We start from the raw sequence: 25,330 nt of genomic DNA on the forward strand, positions 1-25,330 counted from the left end.
TGTCAACGGCCAGGAGGCTGAGCACACCCTGAACTGGTCGCCAGCCAATCGGACTCACAATCACACCTAGGGGCAATTTAGTGTGTCCACTTAATGTCGCATGTTTTTGGGATGTGGGAGGAAACCGGAGTGCCCACCCGGAGGAAACCCACGCAGGCACGGGGAGAACGTGCAAACTCCACACAGGTGGGTCCGGAATTGAACCCGGGTCCTCAGAACTGTGAGGCCAACGTTTTCCGGCTGCTTTTCATCACGTCATCTGTTCCTACGTTATAGCGTTACTACGCGATGCATAATACGACGATTTGTGGGAACAAAGCCGACAAGCTGTGGCAGACTCCCCCCCCCCCCAAAGACCCCCCTCCCCCCCCCCACGTTCATCCGTACATTAGTCAATGTTTGTGGTCTAAATAATTCCGCCGCTGGGGCAAAGTCAACAGCGCGTCCAAAGTTTGGTGGTGGGACAACAATTCCCAGAAGCGCAAAAAACTACCGTACACTTTTACTTATCTTGCACCTTTGCATGCAAATTAGAGGATCCACATCTTCAATTTTCATTTATATTTCAATTTTAAAAAAGGGGGGGGTTGATTAGAGCGGATATAAAACCGTCTCCAAGGACCCGTTCCTGAAATGAACGGCGCTCGTTCGAGGCAGCCGCGTGGGGGCCAATCCCGAATTTCCAGGTGCCAATTAGGAAAGTGCCCTCGATGAGAACCGTTCGGAAACCGGCGTTAAAAGTTGCGGAACGACTCGAAACGTGAAACCCAGCGGGAGGACGAAGGGACCTGGCAAAACCAGGAAAAACGGTCCCTCAGGCAGTTCCCATCGGGCGGTGATTGACGCTGCCCTCCAGTGGCGGCGAGAGGGCACACATCCTGGCGCCGATGCACCCAGCGAGGTGCCATCCGCTGCCGGATTGGACCTCATCAAAACCGCGCTCGCCGATCGGCCGCAATCGGACGAACCCTGAACAGACACGCTCCGTGAAATTAAACCAAACAAAACAAAACGTGGATTTTTTTTTTCCCTCTCCCAATCGAGCGTTTTACGCAGAAAAAGACGAAAGCGGCAAAGCAAGAGGATTTGGAGGCGACGTTCTCCGGATTGTTTACTCAGTGTCACATGCGAGGTGTTGGCGTCTCCGCCAGGAAATTGCTCGTCAGCCTTCCGAGCGTTTATCACCTGCTCAGATAGCGCCGGCAGCCTGACCGTTCAACCCTTGCCCGGCGTATATAAGAGTTGTTCCCGGAGAGGCGCGCAGCCTTCTTTTCTGGCGCAAACGCGGAGAGACATGGGCTGCTGCTGGAACAGGAGGTGCGGGCTCATCGCCGGAGCCGTCGTCGGTGCGGCGCTGGCCCTGCTGGGAGCCATCCTGATCCCGCTGGGGGACGGTCTCATCGAGGAAACCGTCTTACAGGTAACGGGCGGTCGGATCTGGCTCCCCGGGCGTCGTCTGTGTCTGATTGTTTCTGCGAGGCGCTGACAAAACTGTGAGCGACCGGCCGTCTGCGCGTCAGTCCGGTTAAAAATAGTCCTCGCCTATCGGGGCGTGTGCGGGGGATCTAGAAAGCCGTCATCGCGCCCGGGACGCCGGCGTACGACAACTGGCTGTCGCCGGGGGGAGCGGTCTACAGGCAGTTCTGGTTCTTCGATGTGCAAAACGCCAGGGAGGTGATCGAGGAAGGTGCCGTGCCGATGGTGGCGGAGAAGGGACCTTACACCTACTAGTAAGGTTTGAGTCCTTGACCAGACTACCTTGTCTTAATTCTGGCCTCTTGTGCACTGACTCCCAAACTCTTCTCAGCACCAGATACTTGCCCAAAGCGAACATCACCTTCAACCCCAACAACACCGTCTCCTACCTCCTTCCGCAAGGCGCCATCTTTGAGCAGTCCTTGTCGGCGGGACCGGAAGAGGACAACGTCACCTCCCTGAATTTGGCCGTGGCGGTGAGTGCAGCGACTGCGCGGCTGCGCCGTGATAAATCACCCCGAGAAAGTCAAATATTCTGCCGTCGCCCGTGTGGAGTCCAAACATTTAACCGGATTAATCATCCCTGTCCTGGAGAAAGGATCAATCCCAGAAGATGAGACCGAAACCGGTCAATCAGAGCCTAAACCTAACCTTAAAGGTCCAGTGTCAAAATGCATATAACATAATTCAGTTCAATGTCTATACGAAAAAATAAATATGAGCGGCGCGCGCGTCATCCGTGCGCAAAGTTACGGACGTCTCATTCGACATTCGCGTGGTAGCCATATTGCCTTGAACGTAGGTTTATTACGTCATTGAAAACACGCCGTACCGCCGACAACACGGAAGCTTTTTTTCCCCAAAGAAGGGAACACCTCACAATCGAGTGAAGTGACCGGGGCAAAATATTACCCCATCGTTTTGTTTCGAAACATATTTAGATGATATGCGGATCACTTCTAACAGACTCCCAGACAGTATGTATGAGCCAGCTCGACCAAAGCCGTCCGTCCGATGGGTACATCCGCACATTTTAGCACCCCTGATGTACGTGCGCGGATCTTTTGTTACATTTGGCTGACACGGAGGAACAAAGAGCTATCTTACAAATCGTGCATTTCATGACAGTGGACCTTTAATCTCAATTCTCAGTCTGAACCGTAAGGTCTAAAAGCAGCTCTGATGCGTTTAGTAGTCAGTGATGGTTACATAATTCCTGGCAGCTGATAATATTGATAAGGAGTTTGAACTTGGCGCGTCAGCGTGCGCTACGCTAATCGGATCGTCGACGCTGATAAAAAGGTTTCGTTTATCGCCTCCGCGCGCGCGCTCGTCTCGTCCAAAGGCAAAACGCAAACGCGTCCTGTGCCATGTTTTCGGCGCGTGTCAGGGGGCGTACTCGAAGCTTCCCAAAGTGATGCACCCGGTCCTGGAGGCCATGATCAAGGCCAGCAAGTCGTCCTTGTTTCAGCGACGCAGCGTCCGGGAGCTGCTGTGGGGGTACAAAGACCCCATGTTGAAATCCACCGTGGGCCTTTTCGCACCGGTGAGTCACCCGCGACACTCCGTCGGTGTATTTTCGGCTCGTGTTTGGATTTTTTTGGGGGGTCAAATAGTGTGAGATGTTTTGTTCCATGTAATATTTTTTTGGTTGTATTTTCTATCCAATATTATTTTTAGTTTCATTCCCATATTTGAGTATTGTTCTGTAATATTTAAGCAACTTCAGACCTTTTTTTTCCCCAGTCCGACTTTGGGCACAAATGTTTTTAGCGCTCTGGTTCGACTGCTTGTGCGCAGTTAAATATTTTGTTCCCTGTCATATTCCTTGAACTATTTTTCGCTGGCTGTACTGCTGGGATGAAATACGGATCCCGTCCGCCAGTACAACGGCACCTTCGACGGCTACTACAACATCTACAGCGGCGAGGCCAACATCAGCAGAGTGGGCACGATCGACAAGTGGCGAGGATCCAGGTGAGAGACGCCAGAATTGACGGGACGATGTTCAGTCTTCAAGGAGCTTCCAGTTTTTTTTTTGTTTTGTTTTTTAAGGAGTCTGAGCTTCTGGGACGACAAGTACTGCAACATGATCAACGGGACAGGTGAGGGTCCCCCCCACAAAAAAAAAAGCTTTGTCAGTGTTCTAACTGGGCTTTACGTCGTTTTTCCAGATGGTTCTAACTTTGCTCCCTTTGTGGACTCCACAAAGCCTCTGTTCTTTTTCTCCTCGGACATCTGCAGGTGATTTAAGTCTCTCGGCAACTAACTCAACGGCCGCTAGAGGTGGCTCAGGTCTCTTGTGGGTCCCGCAGGTCGGTGTCAGCCAGCTACGAGCGGTCCATGGACCTGAAGGAGATTCCGGTGTACCGCTTCGGACTCTTGCCGTCCACCCTCGCCTCGCCCGTGGACAACCCCGACAACCACTGTTACTGCCGGGATCCAAAGACCACCAAGAACTGCACCATGGCGGGAGTGCTGGACATCAGCTCCTGTCAAGACGGTCAGTGGGAGGCTGAAGGACTTTTCTCTGGCCAGGTTCTCATCAGTTTGCTTCTTTCTCTACGCAGGACAACCCATCTACATCTCCTTGCCGCACTTCCTTCACGGCAGTTCGTCCCTGCAGCGGGCCATAAAGGGGATCGACCCCAACGAGGAGCACCATAACACCTATCTGGACGTGGAACCTGTAAGACTTCTTCTTGTGTTGACGTCTTCATTGACAGAAAACGGTGGGGCCCTTTCACATTGTGAGTGAAACCCTTTTCTCCTCACTTACACGTCCCAGAAACTTGGTAACGGGGTCTAAAAGACTGACAACAGAGCTCTTCCGTTGCAGCTGTCCTGAAAACAATTGTCATTGACGCAAGAATGACACCCGCTGGGCTTGATTTTGCGGGAACGGGCGTCCACCTAAAATAATCAAAGGGACTGGTATGTTCCAGCCCCCCCATGGGCAGGACTAGGCAGATACTCAAGACTGGCTCAGCCACAGTTGATTAAATACTGGCTTTGCCTCTGAGGAGACAATTTTGTAGAAGCCCTGAGTGAAGGTAGTAACTGATACCCAATTTGTACCCTTTTTCGGGTTTAAAGTCGACCTCGTGTGTATGGTCTGTCCACCAGATAACAGGGATTACCCTCGGGTTTGCCAAAAGAATCCAGGTGAACATGATGTACGGACCCTCCAAAGTCATCACGTAAGTCAAATTTTGGTGAATTTTGAACACCGCCGTCTCTGGCGTGGCCACATCTAACAAGCGACGCCATGTTTGTGCGCAGGGTGCTGAAGAAAGTCAACGAGACCACGATTTTCCCTCTGGTCTGGATGAACGAGGTAAGACTGCCAGCACTGCACAGAATCTTTCTGGCTTTTTTCTTGACGCCGCCGACGTTCCGGTATCAGACGGCGGTACTGGACGACGAGACTGCGGGTCGGCTCAAGGTGGAGCTGGTGGACCGGATCAAGATGCTGGACGTGGTCCAGAAAGTCCTGCTTGGCTCGGGCCTGGCCGTCTTTGGCCTGTGCCTGGTCTTGTCCATCACCATCAGGTGCAGCGACGACAAGTCGCAGACTGTCTGATGCTGCTATTTTGATACGAACTAATTATTTATAATGTCCCGTTTCCTTTTGATATCGAGACTGTGATTTTTGCAAACTCCACTGGAGTAGTGTCACTTTAATTCAATCAATCAGGGATTTTGGGCCTTCTTTAAACGAGCTATTTCAAGGCTACGTCACGCGCTACATGCCAATGCTGTCGGTTTGTGTTTGTGATGCTTCAAAGGAATAAAAGCACAAGTCCAGCTTCATTCCTTTTTCACCATAAATAACATCAAGTGCAAGGGGATTATTCGGCCGTAGGATGCGGCTTTATTGTGCCAAAGTGCTTCGCAATAAAACCCCCAAACAAACAACAACAACAACAAAAAACCTTTTTGATTTGTCCGGTGCGAATTGCACGACAGAACGCCGACTAAGCAAAGTGTCAAACGCCGGCCGGATTTGCGACCGGGTCACAAACGTGACCAGAAAGAATAGAAAAGTGGATTCACATTCAAATGGAAGACTTTCAGACTCCACGGTAGCATTGAAAATGCCGCCGAGGAAACTAAAACTAGCTAAGGCTAGCTTAGTCGGTACAAACGGCATCAGAAATGTTATCCTGGTTACAGTACTACGAATAAAGGTTCTGATTGAGTTTGTGTGAAATAATTTCAATATTAGACGGAGAGGTTTTCATGCCCGATGCTAATGTCCGTTAGCTTGCGTGGAGCAAATGGAACTACAGCCAAGCTCGAGTGGTGGCAAGTCGAATTCATAAAGGGAATCTGCTAGCCTAATTCATGTGAACGGATGCAAAAGTTAGCATATTAGCTTAGCTTCCGCGAATCTAATGGAACAACATCCAAGCTCCAGTGGTGGCAATTCGAATTCATAAAGGGAATCTGCTAGCCCAATTCATGTGAACGGATGCAAACGTTAGCATATTAGCTTAGCTTGCGCGAAGCTAATGGAACAACATCCAAGCTCGAGTGGTGGCAATTCGAATTCATAAAGGGGATCTGCTAGCCTAATTCATGTGAACGGATGCAAACGTGAGCATATTAGCTTAGCTTGCGCGAAGCTAATGGAACAACATCCAAGCTCCAGTGGTGGCAATTCGAATTCATAAAGGGAATCTGCTAGCCTAATTCATGTGAACGGATGCAAACGTGAGCATATTAGCTTAGCTTCCGCGAAGCTAATGGAACAACATCCAAGCTCCAGTGGTGGCAATTCGAATTCATAAAGGGGATCTGCTAGCCTAATTCATGTGAACGGATGCAAACGTTAGCATATTAGCTTAGCTTGCGGCGTTCAGAAGCACAGTCTCAGATAAACATTTATTCAGGCCATCGCTTCCACGAATAAATAAAAAGGGGACGCCAGGCTCGAAACGAAGCGCATTTTCGCTTTTATCGACATGAATGAATGGTCTGCAAAAACGAAAATTCCAAAAATAAAACCTTCGAATGGAGGCTCTGCGAGTTGCAGATCCGGTCGTATTTACGCGGACAAAGCGCACATCTGCATTAAATAAGATAAAACGTCATCTTTATCTACATGAGCTATTCACAACCCGACGGGCATTTTCTCAAACGGGGGTCCCCGGACCCCCTCTGGGAGTCGGGTCGATAATTTGCAATAAATTATTAGGTCCCCTCATTTAAAAAAAAAAAAAAAAACGTCAATACCAAAATATTGGGACTGGATAATTATGCCTTCGTACTTGAACCTTAGCCAATTCAAAGATTTGTTATGACTCTGACGCAACATCGCAGACATCTCAAATCGGTGCAGGAATAAAGTTGCATTATTACCCGAAAAGAGTCCAAATTAAAAAAAAAAAAAAACATTTTTGTGCTCTATTTTAAACGCATCGATTGTGTATTTTTTTTTTTTGTCAAATTCACTTCTTGAAGTACGACTTTTCATCTCGACAAAATGTGTCTTTTGCGGTTTTTCCTTGGAAAACTCTCTCTGATGGACCCGGACAGTCCGAGGACCCCCCCCCCCACCCCCCCAATAACCCCCACGTGCTCCACTTTGCGTGCAAGTCGGTACATACCAATCCATGAGCGTGCGTCACAGAAATAAATATGAGAATTTTGAGCCCGGTCGCTAGGCAGACTTGGAAATGCTGGTTCGGCACTAAAAGAGTCAAGCATGCATCCGTCTTCCGTCTTCCGTCTTCCCCTTTCCTCCCGACACGGCATAAAAAAAGGATCCACGCCGATGGTCGGGTTTTGCGTTTTGGCGGCTGTCTCCCGGCGCTACGAGCCGGCCGGTCCGTGTCGCGGAGTTAGTCCTCCGGGAGCTGATTCCGCCGGTTGCGGCTCCTCCTGCGATCCAGCAGGGGCTTGAGCTTGGCCAGGTCTCCCCTGAGAGGCCCCGGCGGCGGTTGCCAAAGGCTCTTCTGCCGCTCCTGGACCTCCTTCCTTTCCTTCCTCTCCTCGCAGAAGCGCCGCACGGCCAGGCCGTCGGCCTCCGGCGGCCCCCCGGGGCTCGGCGACCGCGGCCACGCCCAGCGCCCCCTTTCGCCCGACGCTCCGGCGGCGTTCAGCACCCGCAGCCGGATCTTGGCCACGGTGCGCTTGAAGCCGTTCTCGGTGGTCAGGCAGTAGTAGAGGCCCTGGTCCGAGGGCTGGGCCGAGCGGATGAGCAGGCCGTGGTCCGTGGACAGCACGCGCTCGCTCGGCTTCACCTGGGGGTCCGCACGGGGAGGGGGGGGGGTAAAAAAAAAAAAAAAAAGCCGTCTTAAAGGAGGACCGCGAATGAATGCTGGGAGACCGCCGGGAATCCTTCGCAGTTTCTCATGCACATTTCGAGATGGGGGGTGGCGCAAGAGCGCCCAAACGGGGGGGGGGGCTCGCCGGGCGAAAAGTCCAATCGACGGACGTTATACGAAAAAATTATTATGCTTGCAGTAACAAAATAAAGAATTCTTCACAATTGCATTTTTCATTCAAAAAAAAAAAATGAAGGGGCTGGATGAGAAAAGTGTAATGACGATTTAATATTATAATGTAAGTTTTCCATTTTCTTATTCATTTTTGGAGGTTTAATCATTGAACAAATTTTTCACCACAAAATTTTTTTAAAAATCTTCAATTTTCAATTTAAATCTGATCCACCCCCCCCAGATATTAAAAATATAAAAATTAAGGGAACGGATGAGAAAAGTGTAATGACGATTTAATATTATAATTGAAGTTTTCCATTTTCTTATTCATTTTTGGAGGTTTAATCACTGGACAAACTTTTCACCACAAATTTTTTAAAAAATCTTCAATTTTCAACTTCAATCTGATTTTTTCCCCCCCAGAAATTAAAAATATAAAAATTAAGGGAATGGGTGAGAAAAGTTTAATGACGATTTCATATAATAATTGAAGTTTTCCATTTTCTTATTCATTTTTGGAGGTTTAATCATTGGACAAACTTTTCACCACAAAATTTTTTAAAAATCTTCAATTTTCAATTTAAATCTGATCCACCCCCCCCAAATATTAAAAATATAAAAATTAAGGGAACGGATGAGAAAAGTGTAATGACGATTTAATATAATAATTAAGTTTTCCATTTTCTTATTCATTTCTGGAGCTTTAATTACTGGACAAAACTTTCACCACAAATTTTTTTAAAAATCTTCAATTTTCAACTTAAATCTGTTTTTTTTTTTTCCCCCCAGAGATTAAAAATATAAAAATTAAGGGAATGGATGAGAAAAGTTTAATGACGATTTCATATAATAATTGAAGTTTTTCATTTTTGGAGGTTTAATCATTGGACAAACTTTTCACCACAAAAGTTTTTAAAAATCTTCAATTTTCAACTTAAATCAGATTTTTTTTCCCCCCAGAGATTAAAAGCGGAGTTGTGGAATTCTTGTCCAAAAATATTTTTGATGCTATTTATTCCAATCCTCTCCCCGTAAATTCATAAATTGAACTTCAAACGAGCAGCTGTTTAGTATTACAATTGCAATTTGCCCACCCCACCCCCCGTAAAGACTTTTTAACAGTTGTTCTTGATGGGTTGAGCGCGTCTAAATAATATCTGATTTGATCACAAAATATTGAAAGTGAAAAATCCAAAATTTAACGTCACTAAAAATGGAAAAATTTAGGGGTAAGATGCTAAACGTGTGCCAAATGTGGGGCTGCTTTAATTATGACCCCCCTCCCCACGTCGATGATGAAACAAACGTGTCAGGTCTTGCTTTGACTTATTTGCCGTGATAAATTGAGGAAGGGCGCAAAACCTCGCTCGGTATGAAAGTGCCGCGATTGGCCGCCGGGGTGACCCCCTCACCCCCACTGACCTCCTTGCGCCTGTCGCCGTCCCTGTGGATGAGCCAGCGGATGGACGCCTGCGGGGGCTTGGGCAGGCACTCCAGGAAGGTGGTGTTGTTCCTCACGCCGTATTGCGTCATCTCCGCTGCGTTCCTGTAGGCTGATGCGCCCCGAAAATAAAAAAAACGTGAAAAAATGTTTTTCCTCCTTTTCAACATCACTTTTGTGAACAAAAAAACAAACTCAAAACTAGCAATATTGCAACTTTTTTCTCCAAAAGGTTCTGCTTTCAGATGTAAAATTTTGGAAAAAAACATGACTTCAATTTAGCATTTTTTTTTTTTTTTTGCTTGAAGCTCTGAATATTAAAAATACACAATTTTAGAAAATTCAGAATTTAATTCTCAAGGACATAAAAGGTTATTCAGACTTAATTCTGAAAAAAAAAATCTTTAAATCTAAAACTATTCCACCGTAGAGTTCTTTCAGTAACATGGCTTCAATGTAATATTTTTCTGACTTTTAATACTCATAGGATACCGGTGACGTGAGGACTTGATGAGGAGCTCCGCAAGGCTCAATGCAAGTTACCTTTGAGATTGAAGCCTCTGCACTGCGTGAGAGGATTTCCATGCATGACATCCTGCCTCCTGCTCCTCCTGAAAGCAGAACACACTTCAGCCCCCCGTCCGAGCCGAAACTCAAAACGCCGCGACTCAAACGTTCTGCTTTTATCATCTGCATTTTTATCTCGTTGTCGGATCGTGGCCAAGAAATGGACAAACACGCGCCTGCCGTCGTGAACATAAACTTATCAGAGATTGATCAGAGAATCAACGAGATTAGCACTAAACTGTTTATGACCAGCCTGCTCATGTCACCGAGTGAGGTAACCAAAATACAGCTGCAACTGCAATAACCTTATCAATGTGTACATGGATGTAATCATTAACGGTTTCTTTAAATGTTTATAAAATCATTGTTGCATTTTTTCAACGTTATTAGCTTATCATTTTGCAGCCAGTATAATATTACAGAAAGTAATTTAATTCTTTCAAAACATTACCATGGAATGTTCTATTTGAGTCATTATCACGAGTTTTCATTTATAGTACCATTACACGCGCACACACACCTGTTCAATTAATAAAGATCTGAATATGATAATTGAATTTTCTATTATTTCCATACGTGTCACTAATAATGTTTTCAAGATTTTGCAAATGATATGCTGAACAACAACAAATAATTACTGACAACTGTAAAACCAAAAAATGAATACAAGTACAAGTACTGCATTACATGATATCACGCAATGTATTTTTAGTTTTTGTCGAGTCCAATTCCCGATCCGGCTCCTGCGTTCAATTTGAGGTCGTCAATCCTGCGAGTGCGCTGAAGGATTCGGATCATAATCGAGAAAAAAAAAAAAAAAAAAAAAAGAAACGCATTTGAAAGTAGAAAAAGTTTCGGGGCTACCGTTTGCCGCTGGGGTAGAAGCGCGAGCAGCTGAGGCCGTCCCAGGCGCAGTACGGATCTCGGGCCAGGCAGCAGTCGGCGCAGGCCGAGCCGTACGCGTGGCAGCGGTGCAGCGACAACTGCGACACGCCCGCCTCCGAGCTCACGTACAGTTGTTGCTGCCGGCACAAGACGGCTGTGAGCGCGTGGCCGGATGCGGAGGCCAGGCGGCGGGTCCAACACTTACTTTTTTGGAGGAGATTCTCAAGTCGGTCACCGGAGCTTGGTTCTTGTGAAAAAAAAAAAAAAAAAACAAACAAAAACATAAACAAAAACAATGTTGAAATGACACGCACGTTGAACATTTATTTTAGACGCTGACGAAGACGTGATGCGGTTTCAAAAGTAGGACAAGCGGCTGCGGGCCAGACACGCAAAGTTCACATTCCAAAAGTGCAGCAAAAAAAAAAAATTAAAAAAAAAAAAAAAAAAAAAAAGGAAAGATCCGTGGAAAATGGAAAAAAAGTATTCCCCCCCCCCCAAAAGAAAAAGTTGTAGTTTTATGAGAAAAAAATTTGTTGAGAAAAAAAAAAAAAGTCAACCTAATGTGAATTAAATTATCTATTTTTAAAAAAGCCATTATTACTATAATGTATGCCCCAAAATACAATCAATTCTTGACTTCTCTGATTTTTTAGAATAGAATAGAACTTGTTCTTCAAAAAATATGAAAAACTCAAAATCAGATTTTTTTAAAATGACATTTTGCATAAAACAGAACTTTTTTTAATCTAAAAATTCAAAACTATTTTAATGACATTTTGTCTCCCACTGTTTTACACCCACTTTTCTAAAAAAAAAAAAAAAAAAAAAAAATCAAAGCTGATCATTTATTATAACCTTAGTCAGTAAAAATGTCACTATCATATCGTAAATGTAGGACTTTTTTTTTTGTTTTCAGAGCATCAGCAACGAGCATCACTCCTCAAAGTACGATGACGCCATTCCCAAAATGCGAGCAGTTGTGCTAAAACGCGTCGCGACGCCTTTGGGGCAACAACGGGCGAGTTTGGGGAACGTCGTCGGGCCGCGTCCAACACTTTGCAAACGGCGAACTTTTAGAGATTAAACGGCGGCACGTTTGCCGTCGCCTCACAACGCTCAGCACTGCGCAAGATCTCCTTTCCTCTCCTCTCCTTTCCTTTCCTTTCCTTTCCTTTCCTTTCCTTTCCTTTCCTTTCCTTTCCTTTCCTTTCCTTTCCTTTCCTTTCCTTTCCTTTCCTCTCCTTTCCTTCTGCCAGCCTGCCTGCCTGTCTTTCATTTGGCGGGGGCGGAGAAAGCAGGAAGAAAAACAAGGCAGCATCGACGGCGGCAGACCTTGAAGACTTGCAGCTCCTCCAGGATGAGATCTTTATGCAGGGACTGATTGGTGGGCAGGGCGATCACCTTCTGGACGCTTCCTTTGTCTGCGGAAACCAGAACCGCGTTAGCAAATACGCCCCCCGGACGCTCGATAAGAACAGCGAGCGACCTCGGAAAGCCGAAGCGCGCTGACGCGCGCCATCGGGAGCTGGCCGCTCGTCAACGATGCGGCCCGAAGAAACAAAATCAAACCGAGTCTCGCCTGTCAAATATTCTCTTCCATACGCCGATAACAAAAACAGGACACGATTCCATTTTCATATTTATCGTCGTAAGACGCCATTAACGAGGACAAATATCGACGTCAGATGTGGGCGCGTGTCGCTAGTTCCTACCGGTTCCCAGGAAGAGGACTTGGTAATTCCCGTCGGCGGCCGCCACCTGGTCCACTGCCACCGCCGTGTATTTGTAGTCGGCGCCGGTTCGGACCACCAGGGGTTTCCTGCCCGCCGGGTAGATGGGATTGAACATGACCGGGTGGTTGCGCACGAAGTTGACCACGTCGTCCGGGAATTCTTTGGTGGTGTGGATGTCCGGCGTGAAGGCTCCGCCGGGGCACTGGAAAACGGGGGGAAAACCCGCATTTTGACAAAAGTCCGCGTTTTTAAAGCGGTCTCGTGACAATCCAATCGGAAATTGTACAAAAAAAAAAACGACAGACAACTTGCATCAAAAACTTGAAAATCTCATGCAATGTTGCGTCGGCGTGCACCGAGCGCCGCAAAACATCCGCAGAGGGAAAGAAAAAAAAAAAAAAAAAAGCTTCTCCAAATTTGGAATCTGACCGTTCCGGGCCTGGGGAACGGGATGCGTCCCTGGAAGGCCACCCACTGGAAGTTGGGCCCGTCCCGGTGCGCGAAGGGCCCGTTGAAGACGGTGAGGACGTCGGCCATGTTGTACACGCACACCGCCGAGCCTTTGAAGACCGAACTGGACAAAAGAAAACCAACAACAACACAAAAAGGGAGCAGGTCACGGCAGGATTCCGCAGGGAGGGGACGGTTTAGCTTTAATTCCCTCAATAACCCTTTTTAAAGGGAATGGAAGGACCCCGATGCACCTTTTTGCTAATGTTATACACTTTTCACGCTGAATACGAATGTTCAATCCGCTATGAAGGAACGATTTGTATTTTTCGATTATTCGCAACGAATGCTCACACGCTGCAGGATTTGCCGGGAAAAAGACGGAAACATGGCGGAAACAACCGATCAGGGGCGTGACGCAGGACGTTGTGACAACAACGTGGATCCCGTAGGAAAACGCTGTCAGGAATTGCTGAGGAATTATCCGATAATTCGAGCGATGAACATTATTCTGAAGGGTCCCACGAAGACGGTGAAGAATACGAGCATGTTGGAAATATCCACTGGGACGCCTTTGTGAAGTTCTTTTTTGGTTCAGTTCGTCATAAACCGCTGCATCGTAAAGGTTTCGATATTCTGAATGAATATACGAAGTTTTCGGTCTTGTTTTGAAATCGTGCAAACGCCGTGTATTTCGTGATTTGGTGCGCGGCAACTACTTTGCGTGGAAAATGCTAATTATTGCACAGAAGCCGACAACGTAGTCTAGGTTGGTATGTTTTCACAAATAAGTAATAATATAATCATAATAATAAAATAAAAATCATACGGATTGGTTTGAGCTTACAATCACTGAGGAATTCTCGAATCGAACGGGTTTTTCCTTCGACGTGAATACAAAAGACTCCCAAGCTTGTGGTCGTTCCGAAACAGCCCATCCCAGATTTTGTGACGTCAGAGGTCGGCGCACCAAACGGGTCGTTTTGCAGGCGGGAGAAACTAGGTCAAAGTTCGCAGACTTTAATTCATAAACACTTGTATTTTTTTGGTGAAAACGTCGAACAGGATATGCATTTTATGGAACACATCTGGAGAAGATCATTTGCGTTAGAATACACTTGAAAGAAATTAGGAGGCGTTCAAAACTCTTAAACGTCAACCTCAGTTTTCTTTAATCTCTAAAACGATGTTAAAAAAACCCAACGTCATTTTTGGAAAGCGCCAATATAAGCCAAAGTGACCAAATGACATAAAATCCCGCAACATTTTTTTTTACACACAGTACCGAAACGCTTTGGTGATTTTTGTGAATTAACGATACGGACAAAGTTGCGAAGGAAATTAGCTGAAATGATGGCAAAATGATATTTCGGAAAACCATCGGAAAGTTACAATAATGCGGGCGTTGAGCTCAAAAAGTAGCTTGGAGCGCGAGTGTCGTCTTTTACCTCGTGGACGTGAAGACTCCGAAGAGCAGCAGGCCTTTGGGATGCTCGCTTTCCAGCAGAAAGACGCTTTCTGTGCCAAGGAAAACAAAAAGGCGTCTTGCGGACAGTTGGACAAAAAAATTGGCGTGACGCGTTCGTGCGTTCAAAGGAAGATCCAAGATGTTTAAAAGCCGTCGCGAGCGTAAGTGCTGTGCTCCAAAACCAAAAAGATTTAACCAAAAAAAAAAAAAAAATACATATATATATATCAAAAATCATATATCTGCAAAACAAATAAATAATGAAAAAAATGTAATGAAAATTCCAAAAACTAAATGCAGTGAAAACAATTTGAAAAAAATATTACTCACATAGAAAATAAAATGGATAAATTAGGGAAAAAAAAGTAGAGTTTTTTGTGACAAAAATGAAAACTGAAAAAGAAAAAAAATATCTAAAAGTATGATAAAGAGAAAGAAAATGATCAAATGTTGAATACAACGAACAAAATGTTTGTATAGAGATTAAAAAAAGGAATGTATTTAAAAAGGTTTAGAAATAAAATTACTTAAAAAGGAAATGGCATTTCTAAAATGATGAACATTTATGGGTTCATCACGCACAGTAGAAAACATGAAAAGTGCATAAAATAAATATTTAAATAATAAAATGACATGTATCAGATTACAAAAAAAAAAAAAAAAAAAAGGGGGTGAAATTCAAAACATCATGAACAACAATACAAATCATTTCCTGATGGCATAATTGCTGAAGTCAAACTTGGACATTTAAAACAAAAATACTTTTGCATTGTTTTTGGGGGAAAAAAAAGCAATTACGCTGTCAAAAAAAAAATATGGCGAAAGTAAATTGTCGTCTTTGTTTGTTTTTTTGTGATTCCGTCTGACTCACCGAGCTCGTCAAAGTGCGTCTCGGTGCCGTCCTCCTCCAGAACGGAGCAGACCATCCTGGCCTTGAGGAAGGTGGTCCACTTGTTGACCAGACTCCGCTGGCCTCCGATGTCGTTCTGCAAAAAGCCGGCGAGAAGGACGACAAACGTTTCGGCGGACGAAAATCGGCGCCAAGGAAGTCTCGACGGCGCCACTTACGGGACAGACGCGCGCCACCACCGTGTGGATGTTCCTGGTGTTGCCGCTGTTGTCCGTCAGCCTCTCGCGGAAGAAGAAGTACGCTTTGGCGTCGTCGGGGTCCGACCCGTCCGGGATCAGGTGGGCGTCCACGAAGACGGGCTCTGATTCAGACAGCGCAGCGGATGAAAATCAATCAAGCCGCTTCGGTTCGGACGCGAGGCGTCCCGCCCGGCGTACCGCTGAGCCACTTGGAGTTGTGCTGGTCGGTGCGCACGGCGTTCCTCTTGGTCAGGCTGCGGAAGATGGCCGCGTCCGTCCCCATGAAGTCGATGTACATCCCGGAGAACAGTTCTTGATCTTAAAAAAAAAAAAAAAAAAAAAAAAAAAAAAAAACAACACAATCACAATATGTAGATGGAGAAAAAAGATAAATAGGAAATAAAAGGCTAGAAAATAAATGGAGGACATAAAATGGAAAAAAAAAAAAAAAAATCGAAAAAGTAAACAATTGGAGCACATTCATTACATCTAAATTGGGTGTCACATGAAAAATCATTAAAAAGTACAAAAATTAAACAAATAAAATCATTTGTAAACATACAAATGCACATCAAATTAAAAAAATATATATATATATTGTAAAACTGTATAGATGACTTTTTAAAAATAAATTACAAAATCAAATGAAATAGAGAGAAAAAAAATAATTCCGAGATAAGCCGTAAGAGATGGATGGAATTCAAATAAATTAGATTAATTAATTCAAGATGAATTATTCCATTTTAATCTTTATAGCATTCAAAATAATTTTTGACTACATAAAAAAATAAAAAGGAGGATGGAAGGACGGCCCAAGTGTGTGTCGTGGGGGTGGCGACCTACTGAGCATGAGGGACACGGTGTTGACCCGCGGGTTGAAGGAGCAACGCCCTTTTCCGGACTCAGACTTTGAGTCAACGTGAAATATTTGTTCCTGTTGCAAAGGGGAGACCATAAATAATCACACAAATGACTGCTACAGCTGCTTTTTTTTTTGTTTTTTTTCTTGAAATAAATCTGCGTAACAAATCAAAATCTTCTCTTTGAGCCCCCAAATCCCCCCCTTGCACGGTCGCCAGGGTAACCAGCCGGCCAGCCCATCTGCCGTCTCCGGGGGGGGAGGGGGCGAGCGGAGCGGTCGGCCCTCGCGCTCACCTCGGGGCGGCGCCCCCTGTTGACGTAGACGCACACGGGGCTGTAGGCGCCGCTGCCGCACATGAAGAGGTGGGTCCGGTTGTACGGCTGCACCACCCGCACGAAGTTGCCGCAGCCGTGCTGGCGAGAAAACAGCAACGTTTAGCAGGAGATCGCACAAAAACTACAGAGAATTTAAAAATCTAAAAATGCATGCAGCATATGAATACATAAAAATAATAAAACCTTATTAAGTCTGCATCCAAGAAGCTGAGTTACACCATCCCATGAAATTCGTAATATTCGCGATTAAAACCCATTCGTGGGCAGCGTCCCGTTTTTGGGACATCCTGATTTTCACGCGTTATATCCTTCGGTATATCCAAAATATTGAAGTGTTTTAATCCGAAGCCATAATTTGCTATCAGGGGAGGATAACTGATCGGCCAAAGTTAGCACGGCGTTATTTCCCTTTCCTTCCTGACCCAACATGGCTGCCTCAAGTACACAAAGGTCAGTATGCAACAAAATTTCTCGTCAAAATGCAAATCCCATCAGTGTTATTAATGCGGAAATGTCGTTCTAGAATAAGAATGAATTAATAAACATATCCCCAGTATGTACCACTTCACAGAAATGATAACATAACCGTCCCTGCGCGCGAGAGGGTACATCTTTTTGCCCGAAAAAAAAAAAAAAGTGTTATTTCCATGATTGTGGCCCGTTAGGAGACTTTTATCTCAATAAGGCAAAAAATTACCACCGTGCCCATGAACGGGTTTAAACCCCCTGAAAAGTGTGAGCGTCTTGGCCACCTGGGGGCAGTATAACACACAGACAGACACCAAGAACAGTTTCACAACTGACTCCTTCAGTAAAAATGAGTTGTTCTTTGGGGAAGATAAAGAAAGTACTCCTGTGATGATTTCGTGTGTTGCTCCAACTATCTGTAGCGGCACACAGATTATTGTCATTTTTTTGAAGGCCTTTAATGGCGTTTTGTTGGCATGACGATAATCAGAAAGCCGGGCGGTTGTTTAAAAACAAAACGTGTGATTCTCAACTTTTTTTTTTTTTTTTTTTTGAAGCCTCTGGAAAAACTGCTGCCTGTCGTGGAGTTAGTTAAGTTCACATACAGCGCTCTTATCTGAAATAAAAAATAAATAAATAAAGGGAAAAAAAAAAAAAAAAAAATCAACCGAGCGACTCTACATCTCAGAAAAACTCGATGTACTTTTTCAAGAAAACAACTCCGACATGTTGTCACTTTTTGTAGGAAATTGTATTTCATTAGAGGCTGCGTGTTTATCCAATTAAATGAAAATAAATCCTAAAACAAGCAACCATTCTCGGTTGCCTCACGTCGATCATCTGATGGTTTTTTTACGATTTGGTGTTTTGGACGTGTCATTTTCCTGGCCCACTGGAAGTGTTTTGAGAAATGTGCCTCCCGGAGCCGCATTCCAACTCATCCGAGGTCCACTTCGGTTTATCAGAGAAGCGCAGGCCTCGTATCACAAAGTCGTGCGTGCGGGGTGAAGAATCCCGAGGACGACGAGCCAAGTCGAATATTCCGGCGGTCGGATATGGAAAAAGTGAAGGCTGAAAAACGAGAAGGCGGGCGGAGCGCGTGAAAAAAAAAACCAGGGGATTAAGGGGGAAGCTGCGATCCAGAGCGTCTCCGCGCCGCGCCAAATATTTGCGGCAGCGCGTCTGCACTCGCGAGCGCTTCTACCGAGTCCAGCTGCAGTCACGCGGCGGATGACGGACGGGCGCAGCGCAGAAAAATGAAGCCGCGTCGCCTCATTTAATCGTCGCACAACTTTTCCTCTGCGCTTTGGAGCCAATTTCGGCTCGGCGCAGACGGACGAGGATCTTCGTGATCTTTAACGCGGGGATTCAATTAATCTTGGCTTTCTGGATGCTTTGATCCCCCCCCCGGAAGGCCTCCCACGCCTCGCCGAAATGACCCCGAGGACATCTGCCGCCGGCCACATGTGGACGGACCCGGTACGGCGCCGGCAGATGGCGGACCAGAAAGGAAGGAAGTCTCGGGGGCAAAGTCCTCAAGTGCTCAGAGAGAGAGAGAGATAAAACCCCGACAACAGCTGAACGGAGATATTGCCATGCTGAGATTGAAATCTAAATCTTATAATTGCTTCAACATTTGGACATTTTACTCTAATAAAAATTAAAAAAAAAAAAGGAAAAAAATGAGAAAAAGCATTGTAGAAAAAAAATATGATATAACTGATAACATAATAGCCGAGCACAATTAAAACAATTTTAAAATGTAATGTTTTTATGAGTGCGGCACGTTTGGTCAGCTAGTAAAGCGTTGGCCTCACAGTTCAGAGGACCTGCGTTCGATCCCGTGGAGTTTGCACGTTCTCCCAGTGGCCTGCGTGGATTTTCTCCGGGTGGGCTCCCACATCCCCAAAACATGAACCATTAATTGTACACTCTAAAATTGCCCCAAGGTGTGATTGCCCGGCGACCAGTTCAGGGTGTACCCTGCCTCCTGCCCGTTGACAGCTGAGATAGGCTGCAGCACTCCCCGCGACCTTTGTGAGGATAAGCGGCTAAGAAAATGGATGGACGTTTTTATTATTTTTGACAGACGTGTTTTATGCACGCCACACTCCAAACCAATAGAGGGCAGCACCTAACACTGTAATCCGACCTTAAATCGAGCAAATCTGATCTTATTGTACATCGGACAAATATCGTTTTCCTTTATAATAGAAAGTAAAAGATTTTCGTCTTTCTGGTAACATTTCTGCACGTAAAGGCTCTTAAATTCATTTGGAAATCTCCCTCAATATCCCCGACGGCTTCCCGTGAGCAGCGTGCACCGCGCTAGCTCAGCGACATGACGTGAACGAGCGCGTTTATTTACCGTGGGGTCTTTTCCCGCCATTTGACATTCCTCAATCTTGCTCGTCGACGCGGGCCAAAACACCTGCAAAACAGCGAAGGGGCCAATTAGCGCCGGAAAAACCAAAACCATCCCTCGCAACAGACGGCCATGAATATGCAAATGGGGGCTTTGAACGAAATTAAAGGGTGAACACGGGAGTGGAGGTGGGGGCGGGGAGCGGCGCGTTGAGGATTGCATCGCGCAATTTACGCGGTAGAAAAATGGACGTGGGTGGCGAGGAACTAAATGTTTTGCCATCTGTTTATGCGCCCCGTGCTGCCAATTACGCGCGTCGAGCGCTCCCCCGGCGAAGCGCCCGAGCGCGCCGACGCCACCTTTGGACCCCCGAATGCTTGTCGACGTGGAGGCCGTTAGCATTTTTGACGCCAGGGGGAGGCGGGACTACGTAAACAAAATACTGATTTCAGAAAGAAGCCCCTGTTGATCACGGCGGTCAAGTATGGACAACAAATACAAATTAATCCTAGAAAATAAAATGTACTACAAATGTTTATTAAATAAAATTGAATTATTAACAGAATGAAATTCTAATCTATTTTAAAAAAAGGCATCAAATACACTAAACAGTAGAATGCAAAAATGTGGACAAATCATAATCCAGAATAAATAGTACAAATGAATTTCAAAATATACTAAGAACTCTCGATTAATAATAAAAAAAAAATATGCTCAACAAGCGAACCTTTTGCACGCCGCGCGTGATGTTGTTGATGTCCATGGAGAGCACGTGGTCCTTGCAGCCCACGTACATCCGGTCTTGGTCCTCATCCACGTGCAGGATGCGGTAGTCCATGGGCTTGTCCGACAGGGCGTAGTAGTCCAGCGAGCCGGCGCCCAGCAGCTCTGAGTTGGGAAGGGGGCGAGCCGCCAAATCGGCAAGAAATCATTGTTGAAATGAACGACTTGAAAGTAAGAGACAAAAAAAAAAAAAAAATCTACTCAACAGTGATTTGAGTTTCTAGAAAAAAATGAAATCTTGTGTGGATGCCCTCCACGGACTGTATGCAGTCCCTAAATTTGAATAAATAAATAGAAAGGGGAGACTATTCCTATCTTTAAGTACTAATTACTGGACTCCCTGGTAAAAGTTTGTAAGGACCTTTTCCAGGACCAAAAACGGTACAAGGAATGTTTCCATACCGCAGTCAAGGGTACCTAAGATTGAGCCTTGAAGTACTACCAAGAATTCTTTTCAATAAGTGGTATTATTGGGGCTAATATTTGTCCCAAAGGCACAAAAAAAAACCCACTTCAACTAATTATTGGACTCCAAGGTAACAGTTTGGAACTTTTCCAGGACTTAAAAAAATATTCTGGGTACTTCTTTATCAGCAAACGTCAAGGGTACAAAAGCGGAACCATCCCAGAACTCTTTAAACATCGGTCACCTGTCCACCTGTGGGTTTAAGACCTCCGTTTGATCCGACTCCAGAAAAAAAGCAGCTTTTTATTTGGATTTCCTTCCAGATGAGTTCATTACGGTGACTCCGCGGCTGTGTTTTAGCAAAGTTACAGGAGGGAAAAAGTCTGTGGCGCTCATTAAAAAGCGGCCATTGTCCACACGCCGAGTAAACATTCCCACAGCCGCTATTTCCAGCCTATTGGCTCGGGAGATAAAGCGCTCTTCAGCCGCCTGCGTCGTGAATATTCATGACTTCTTCAATCGGAGCGCTGAGAGCATCGCATACGGAGGCCCTCATGCGCAACCGACGCCCTTTCGACTGAAGTCACCTTTTTGTTTTATGTCGAAGTGGCCGCAACGGTGGCTCGGTGGTCGTTTGAGGAGGAAAAAGTTGGAAGTCAGCCCCGTTTTCCCACAACTCCGCACCCACCAGGTCTAGCTACTTTGTTTGGTGTTTGTTTGTAGCGCGCATCGGAATTTTCGGAAAGTTCCTCCCCCTGAATTCTGATTTACTTTGCAACGTAAACATTTGTTAGGCACGGACAGCATCAGGAGACCCACAACAAAGGCACAAGAAACCAAATCCAAAAAGTCTCCCATCTTGCTTTAAAGCGGCCACCGTAATTTCCGGGCTACAAGCTGCAACGTTTTTCTCACGCTTTCAACACTGCGGTTTAGGCGGTGATGTGGCGCTAGCGTTAGTGCGGCGCTAGCGTTAGCGCACCTGGTTATAAGCCTCCCCAGCTAAATGCAGAGGAGTTGCGTCAGGAAGGGCATCCGGCGTAAAACTGTGCCAAACAAATCTGCGTTCATCTAAGATGACACGCTCTGGCGACCCCTAACGGGACAAGCCGAAAGTCACACTCTGTCTACCGAGGCTTACAACCAGGTGCGCTCCGTAGGCCGGGAATGACGGTATTTTGGACTCAAATCGACCATTTCCAAGGTATGATTTGAAAACGAAGCCAGTTTCACTTCACAACATGAAAGTTTGTCGCTATCAAAAAAATCGTCTTAAGGATACATGCCCGCAAATCCAACAGGAAGTGGACAATTTTGGTTTCAAGCCGCAAAATACAAGGCTCAAACTTCCAACAAAAACCCCAAAAAGAGAATTCGGCCAAATGAGCCTCGATCAGAAGCAGGTTTTGTAAACAAGAGACGCCGAAGATCGGCCCGGAATTGTTCGTCGTTTGCACCGCCGTGGAAGAACTCGCACGTCACCGAAGACGCAAGATAAATAGTTGTTCTTCTCCTTTACGCGTTTTTCAAACGAAAAGCAAAGTCACCCCCCCGTCCCCCTCATCCACCGTCAGACGCCACATTAACCTCAAACAGATGAGGCGAATATTATCGTTGCATTAAAAGAGGCTCGGCCGTGCCAGGGCGTGAGCAAGCCTCGCTTAATTGGAAACACGCAGGAGGGAGAATTCTGCCAAGTCACCGTTTCATCTCCGACACTGCCCGCGTTACCTCGTTTTTCCGCACATTTTCCTGTCCACGGTCGGGCAAACATGGCAAGGATTGCTCGAGGATGTCGAGCTCTGTCCGTCGGGCCATAAAAGCCGCAGGGGAAAGACGCAAATCAACCCGAGGCCCAAACGGGATGCCAGTCAAACCGAAATTTGCCGTTTGTGGTTATCGTCGAGCGAGCCGCGCCAAAATGGGCACGCAGGCCGTAATTTGAACGCTCCGTGTGGAACGTTCTCCATGTGCGGGAAGTAAATCATTTTAAAGGGTATGAGGGGTGTCTGTGTCCAGTTTGTCGGCCATTTGGGTCCTGCTGCACGTACATAAACGTGTGTGTATACCGTAATTCCCGACTTACAAGAGCGCACCTGGTTATAAGCCTCTAGCTGGCTAGCTAGCTAGCTAGCGTTAAACGCTTTCTGTGTACCGAGGCTTGGAACCAGGCGCGCTAACGCCAGCGCCGCATCACAGCATAAACCCAAGGGTTGAAAGCGTGTGAAAAAAGCTGCGGCTCGTAGGCCGGAAATTACGGTATATTAAGCTCAATACGGTTTTTAATGAATATTGTGAGAACACGTAAAAAAAATCAAATAAAATAGACGGGAACTTATGCGAGCAGGCTAACGTTATGTTGTGAAATGTTAAAATACTCAAAATATGCCGATCATCCCTCCCATTGGTGTCTTCGTTGGCTTCTCAACATCGGACTTTTCAGTTCCTTTCAAAACATTCCACGAGTGGGCGCGTCTTGTCCCACGGGTGGGGGGGGGCTGGTGGAAATTGCCCCGGGAGGGGGGGGGCGGGGGCGGGGACTCCCTGGACGCCAGCCGAACACGTCGGTTCTGGTGTCATCGAGCGGCGCGCCGACACTCCACCCGCCGTATGTTTCCCCGCATTCTCTGGCCGGACAACAAGTTTTTTTTTCCGTTGTTGTTGTTTTGCGTTTCGTGGCGTGCAACGCGACCACTTCGCCGCCCCCACGTGTCGTTCCACGAGTCAAGCGCGTCTGGATCACGCGAGGAGTCCGTCCGTGCCAAGCGGGAAAAACAGAACAAATCAGGAGGAAGTAGGCCACGAGCGTCTGGCAGTTGGCGGCTTTTCTATTATGCATGCGGGCAGGTGGGACTTTGACCCCCCCCCCCCCCCCCCCCCCCCGCCGAAATGCCGCGATAATAAAATCCGAGAGGATCCGATCCTGCGGGGTGAGCGGAAAGGACGAGTTCAACACCGCCTGTGTTTGGGGTTGTGCTCGCATAAAAGAATCTTTTGTTGGACACTCCCCCCCCCCCCCCACCCCCACCCCCAAAACCACTTCCACATATTCAAAATTTAACAGCGCAGATCTGTTGATTATGTTGTTTATTACGACAGCGACTTTGGATGAAATTTAGATTCCAAAACATTAAAATGAACTTTATGCACAAACAAATGCACTGAGAGGCTGTGAAGTCGTTCCAGCCAATCAGAAGCCGTAAGTCACGTGTCACAAGACACGCTTTTGAAAATTGAGGAATCCTTTGGGAGGACCAGTCGTGAGATTGAATTATTAACTCAATAGCACATTTAAATATAAATGCACTTGAAAAAATTGTATACACACGCCGTAATTCCCGGCCTATAGAGCGCACCTGGTTATAAGCCTCACCCAGTACATTTGTAAAGGACGTAATACCGTTAGGCGTGTAGAAGCCGCAAGTGCCGACATTGAAACAAAATATATACTGAAAGATATTTACAAAAAAAAAAAAAAAAACGGTACACAGCGAGTTTAACGCTAGTGCTAGCGCAGCGCTAACAGGGCCGGACCGTTAAAAGTCACTTCCTCGGCACATTTATTCCACCGGTCTCACAAAAAAATGCACAAATTAGCCGCATCACCGAATAAAGCGCAGGCTTGAAAGTCACATCTTATAGGCCAGAAATTACGGTAGTAATTATTGGGGAAAAAAAAATGTTCAGAAAGTTATTTGAAATGTAAAAACTACACATATATTGATCACTCCCCAAACTTGAAATATTTTTGGAGGAATTTATTGTGTACTTTCCAGAGGCCCAAAAATTCTCAAACGGCAGAACGAGAATATTCTGTGGTCTCGTAGAAAAACAGGAAGCGAGCTTTTATTGCGGAGACATCGCAAGTACTCCGTCCTAAAGTCTGTTAAAACATTTTAACGGGAGGATTCCAAACATGTTTGGGTGATCGTACGGCCAAGCGCGCCTCAGATGGTAAACAACCGCTTTGAAGCGTCGGGAAGTCCATAAAAGAAGTTTTTGCTTCTTGGGAGTTCCTTAAAGCCTCGGACTGGATTAGCGAGACAGCAAATGACATCTCGGCGACAAGGAACTATGTTGGAGTGAGCAGGGGAGTTTAATTTGGACAAAACTAGTGCTTCTGGCGGCGCTGTGGTCTCAAGGAACTACGTTGAAGTGAGTTGGGGAGTTTCATTTAGACGCATTTTCTGGCCCGACAGACAGTTTGACAGTAAACGTCTTGGCCGTTAAGGGAGACCACCCGGGAAGTTTGGCGTCGGCGTTCCACTGGCCTTGGACATGGATGTCATTCCCGGGGTGGGGGAGGGGGGGGGGGTGAACCTACAGCACTGTCACGACAAGACGTCTCCTTCAACGAACATCGCGCTTGATGTTCGCCGCCAGCTGCCGACGAGCAGATGTCCCAAAAATGGGAATCCCTTTAAATCGGTCCCTTTAAATCAAACGAGAATTTGCCATTTATCGTCTTGAGATTTTCTTCGATTCTTGAGCTGTGGTTAGAAATGGAAAGACCAGTTCAGAATTATGATTTTTCGATAAACTAAAACAATTTG

General features: G+C 46.0%; 2 protein-coding genes across 6 annotated transcripts in view; one reads left to right on the forward strand and one right to left on the reverse strand.

The window, feature by feature from the left end:
- Window positions 1-740: 740 nt before the first annotated feature.
- Window positions 741-7,014, forward strand: cd36 (CD36 molecule (thrombospondin receptor)). The gene is made up of 12 exons (XM_061806995.1): window positions 741-1,420; window positions 1,570-1,730; window positions 1,808-1,952; window positions 2,867-3,022; window positions 3,362-3,453; window positions 3,532-3,581; window positions 3,651-3,720; window positions 3,792-3,979; window positions 4,047-4,165; window positions 4,603-4,676; window positions 4,759-4,813; window positions 4,883-7,014. The coding sequence occupies exons 1-12, from the start codon at window positions 1,295-1,297 to the stop codon at window positions 5,057-5,059; spliced, it is 1,413 nt and encodes a 470-aa protein (XP_061662979.1). The 5' UTR covers window positions 741-1,294; the 3' UTR covers window positions 5,060-7,014.
- Window positions 7,015-7,046: 32 nt separating this feature from the next.
- sema3c (sema domain, immunoglobulin domain (Ig), short basic domain, secreted, (semaphorin) 3C) overlaps window positions 7,047-25,330 on the reverse strand; it is a 28,139-nt gene continuing 9,855 nt past the window's right edge. For 2 of the 5 annotated variants that reach the window (XM_061806997.1, XM_061806996.1), the window contains exons 3-18: window positions 20,316-20,476; window positions 19,592-19,654; window positions 16,714-16,833; window positions 16,402-16,492; window positions 15,757-15,876; window positions 15,538-15,680; window positions 15,341-15,455; window positions 14,450-14,519; window positions 12,981-13,125; window positions 12,531-12,753; window positions 12,151-12,239; window positions 11,021-11,062; window positions 10,795-10,952; window positions 9,907-9,974; window positions 9,345-9,475; window positions 7,047-7,724 (exon numbers count right to left, since the gene is read on the reverse strand). In XM_061806997.1, coding sequence (XP_061662981.1) covers window positions 7,323-7,724; window positions 9,345-9,475; window positions 9,907-9,974; window positions 10,795-10,952; window positions 11,021-11,062; window positions 12,151-12,239; window positions 12,531-12,753; window positions 12,981-13,125; window positions 14,450-14,519; window positions 15,341-15,455; window positions 15,538-15,680; window positions 15,757-15,876; window positions 16,402-16,492; window positions 16,714-16,833; window positions 19,592-19,654; window positions 20,316-20,476 — 2,141 coding nt within the window. In that variant the 3' untranslated portion in view covers window positions 7,047-7,322. Of the gene's footprint in view, window positions 7,725-9,344; window positions 9,476-9,906; window positions 9,975-10,794; window positions 10,953-11,020; window positions 11,063-12,150; window positions 12,240-12,530; window positions 12,754-12,980; window positions 13,126-14,449; window positions 14,520-15,340; window positions 15,456-15,537; window positions 15,681-15,756; window positions 15,877-16,401; window positions 16,493-16,713; window positions 16,834-18,054; window positions 18,804-19,591; window positions 19,655-20,315; window positions 20,477-21,021; window positions 21,291-23,155; window positions 23,234-25,330 lie in introns of those variants that run through there. The other 3 variants (XM_061806999.1, XM_061806998.1, XM_061807001.1) reach the window with 3 other exon arrangements.

Source organism: Syngnathoides biaculeatus, chromosome 20 (assembly GCF_019802595.1).
Source record: "Syngnathoides biaculeatus isolate LvHL_M chromosome 20, ASM1980259v1, whole genome shotgun sequence".
In the NCBI taxonomy this organism is placed as follows: Eukaryota; Metazoa; Chordata; class Actinopteri; order Syngnathiformes; family Syngnathidae; genus Syngnathoides; species Syngnathoides biaculeatus.

What these genes read in the sequence shown, in the direction of transcription:
- cd36 (XM_061806995.1), top strand. Translation starts at nt 1,295, where the DNA reads ATGGGCTGCTGCTGGAACAGGAGGTGCGGGCTCATCGCCGGAGCCGTC. An exon ending in CCGTGGGCCTTTTCGCACCG is followed by an intron (nt 3,023 to 3,361) that starts GTGAGTCACCCG and finishes CCCGTCCGCCAG; the next exon opens with TACAACGGCACCTTCGACGG. An exon ending in GGACCCTCCAAAGTCATCAC is followed by an intron (nt 4,677 to 4,758) that starts GTAAGTCAAATT and finishes GTTTGTGCGCAG; the next exon opens with GGTGCTGAAGAAAGTCAACG.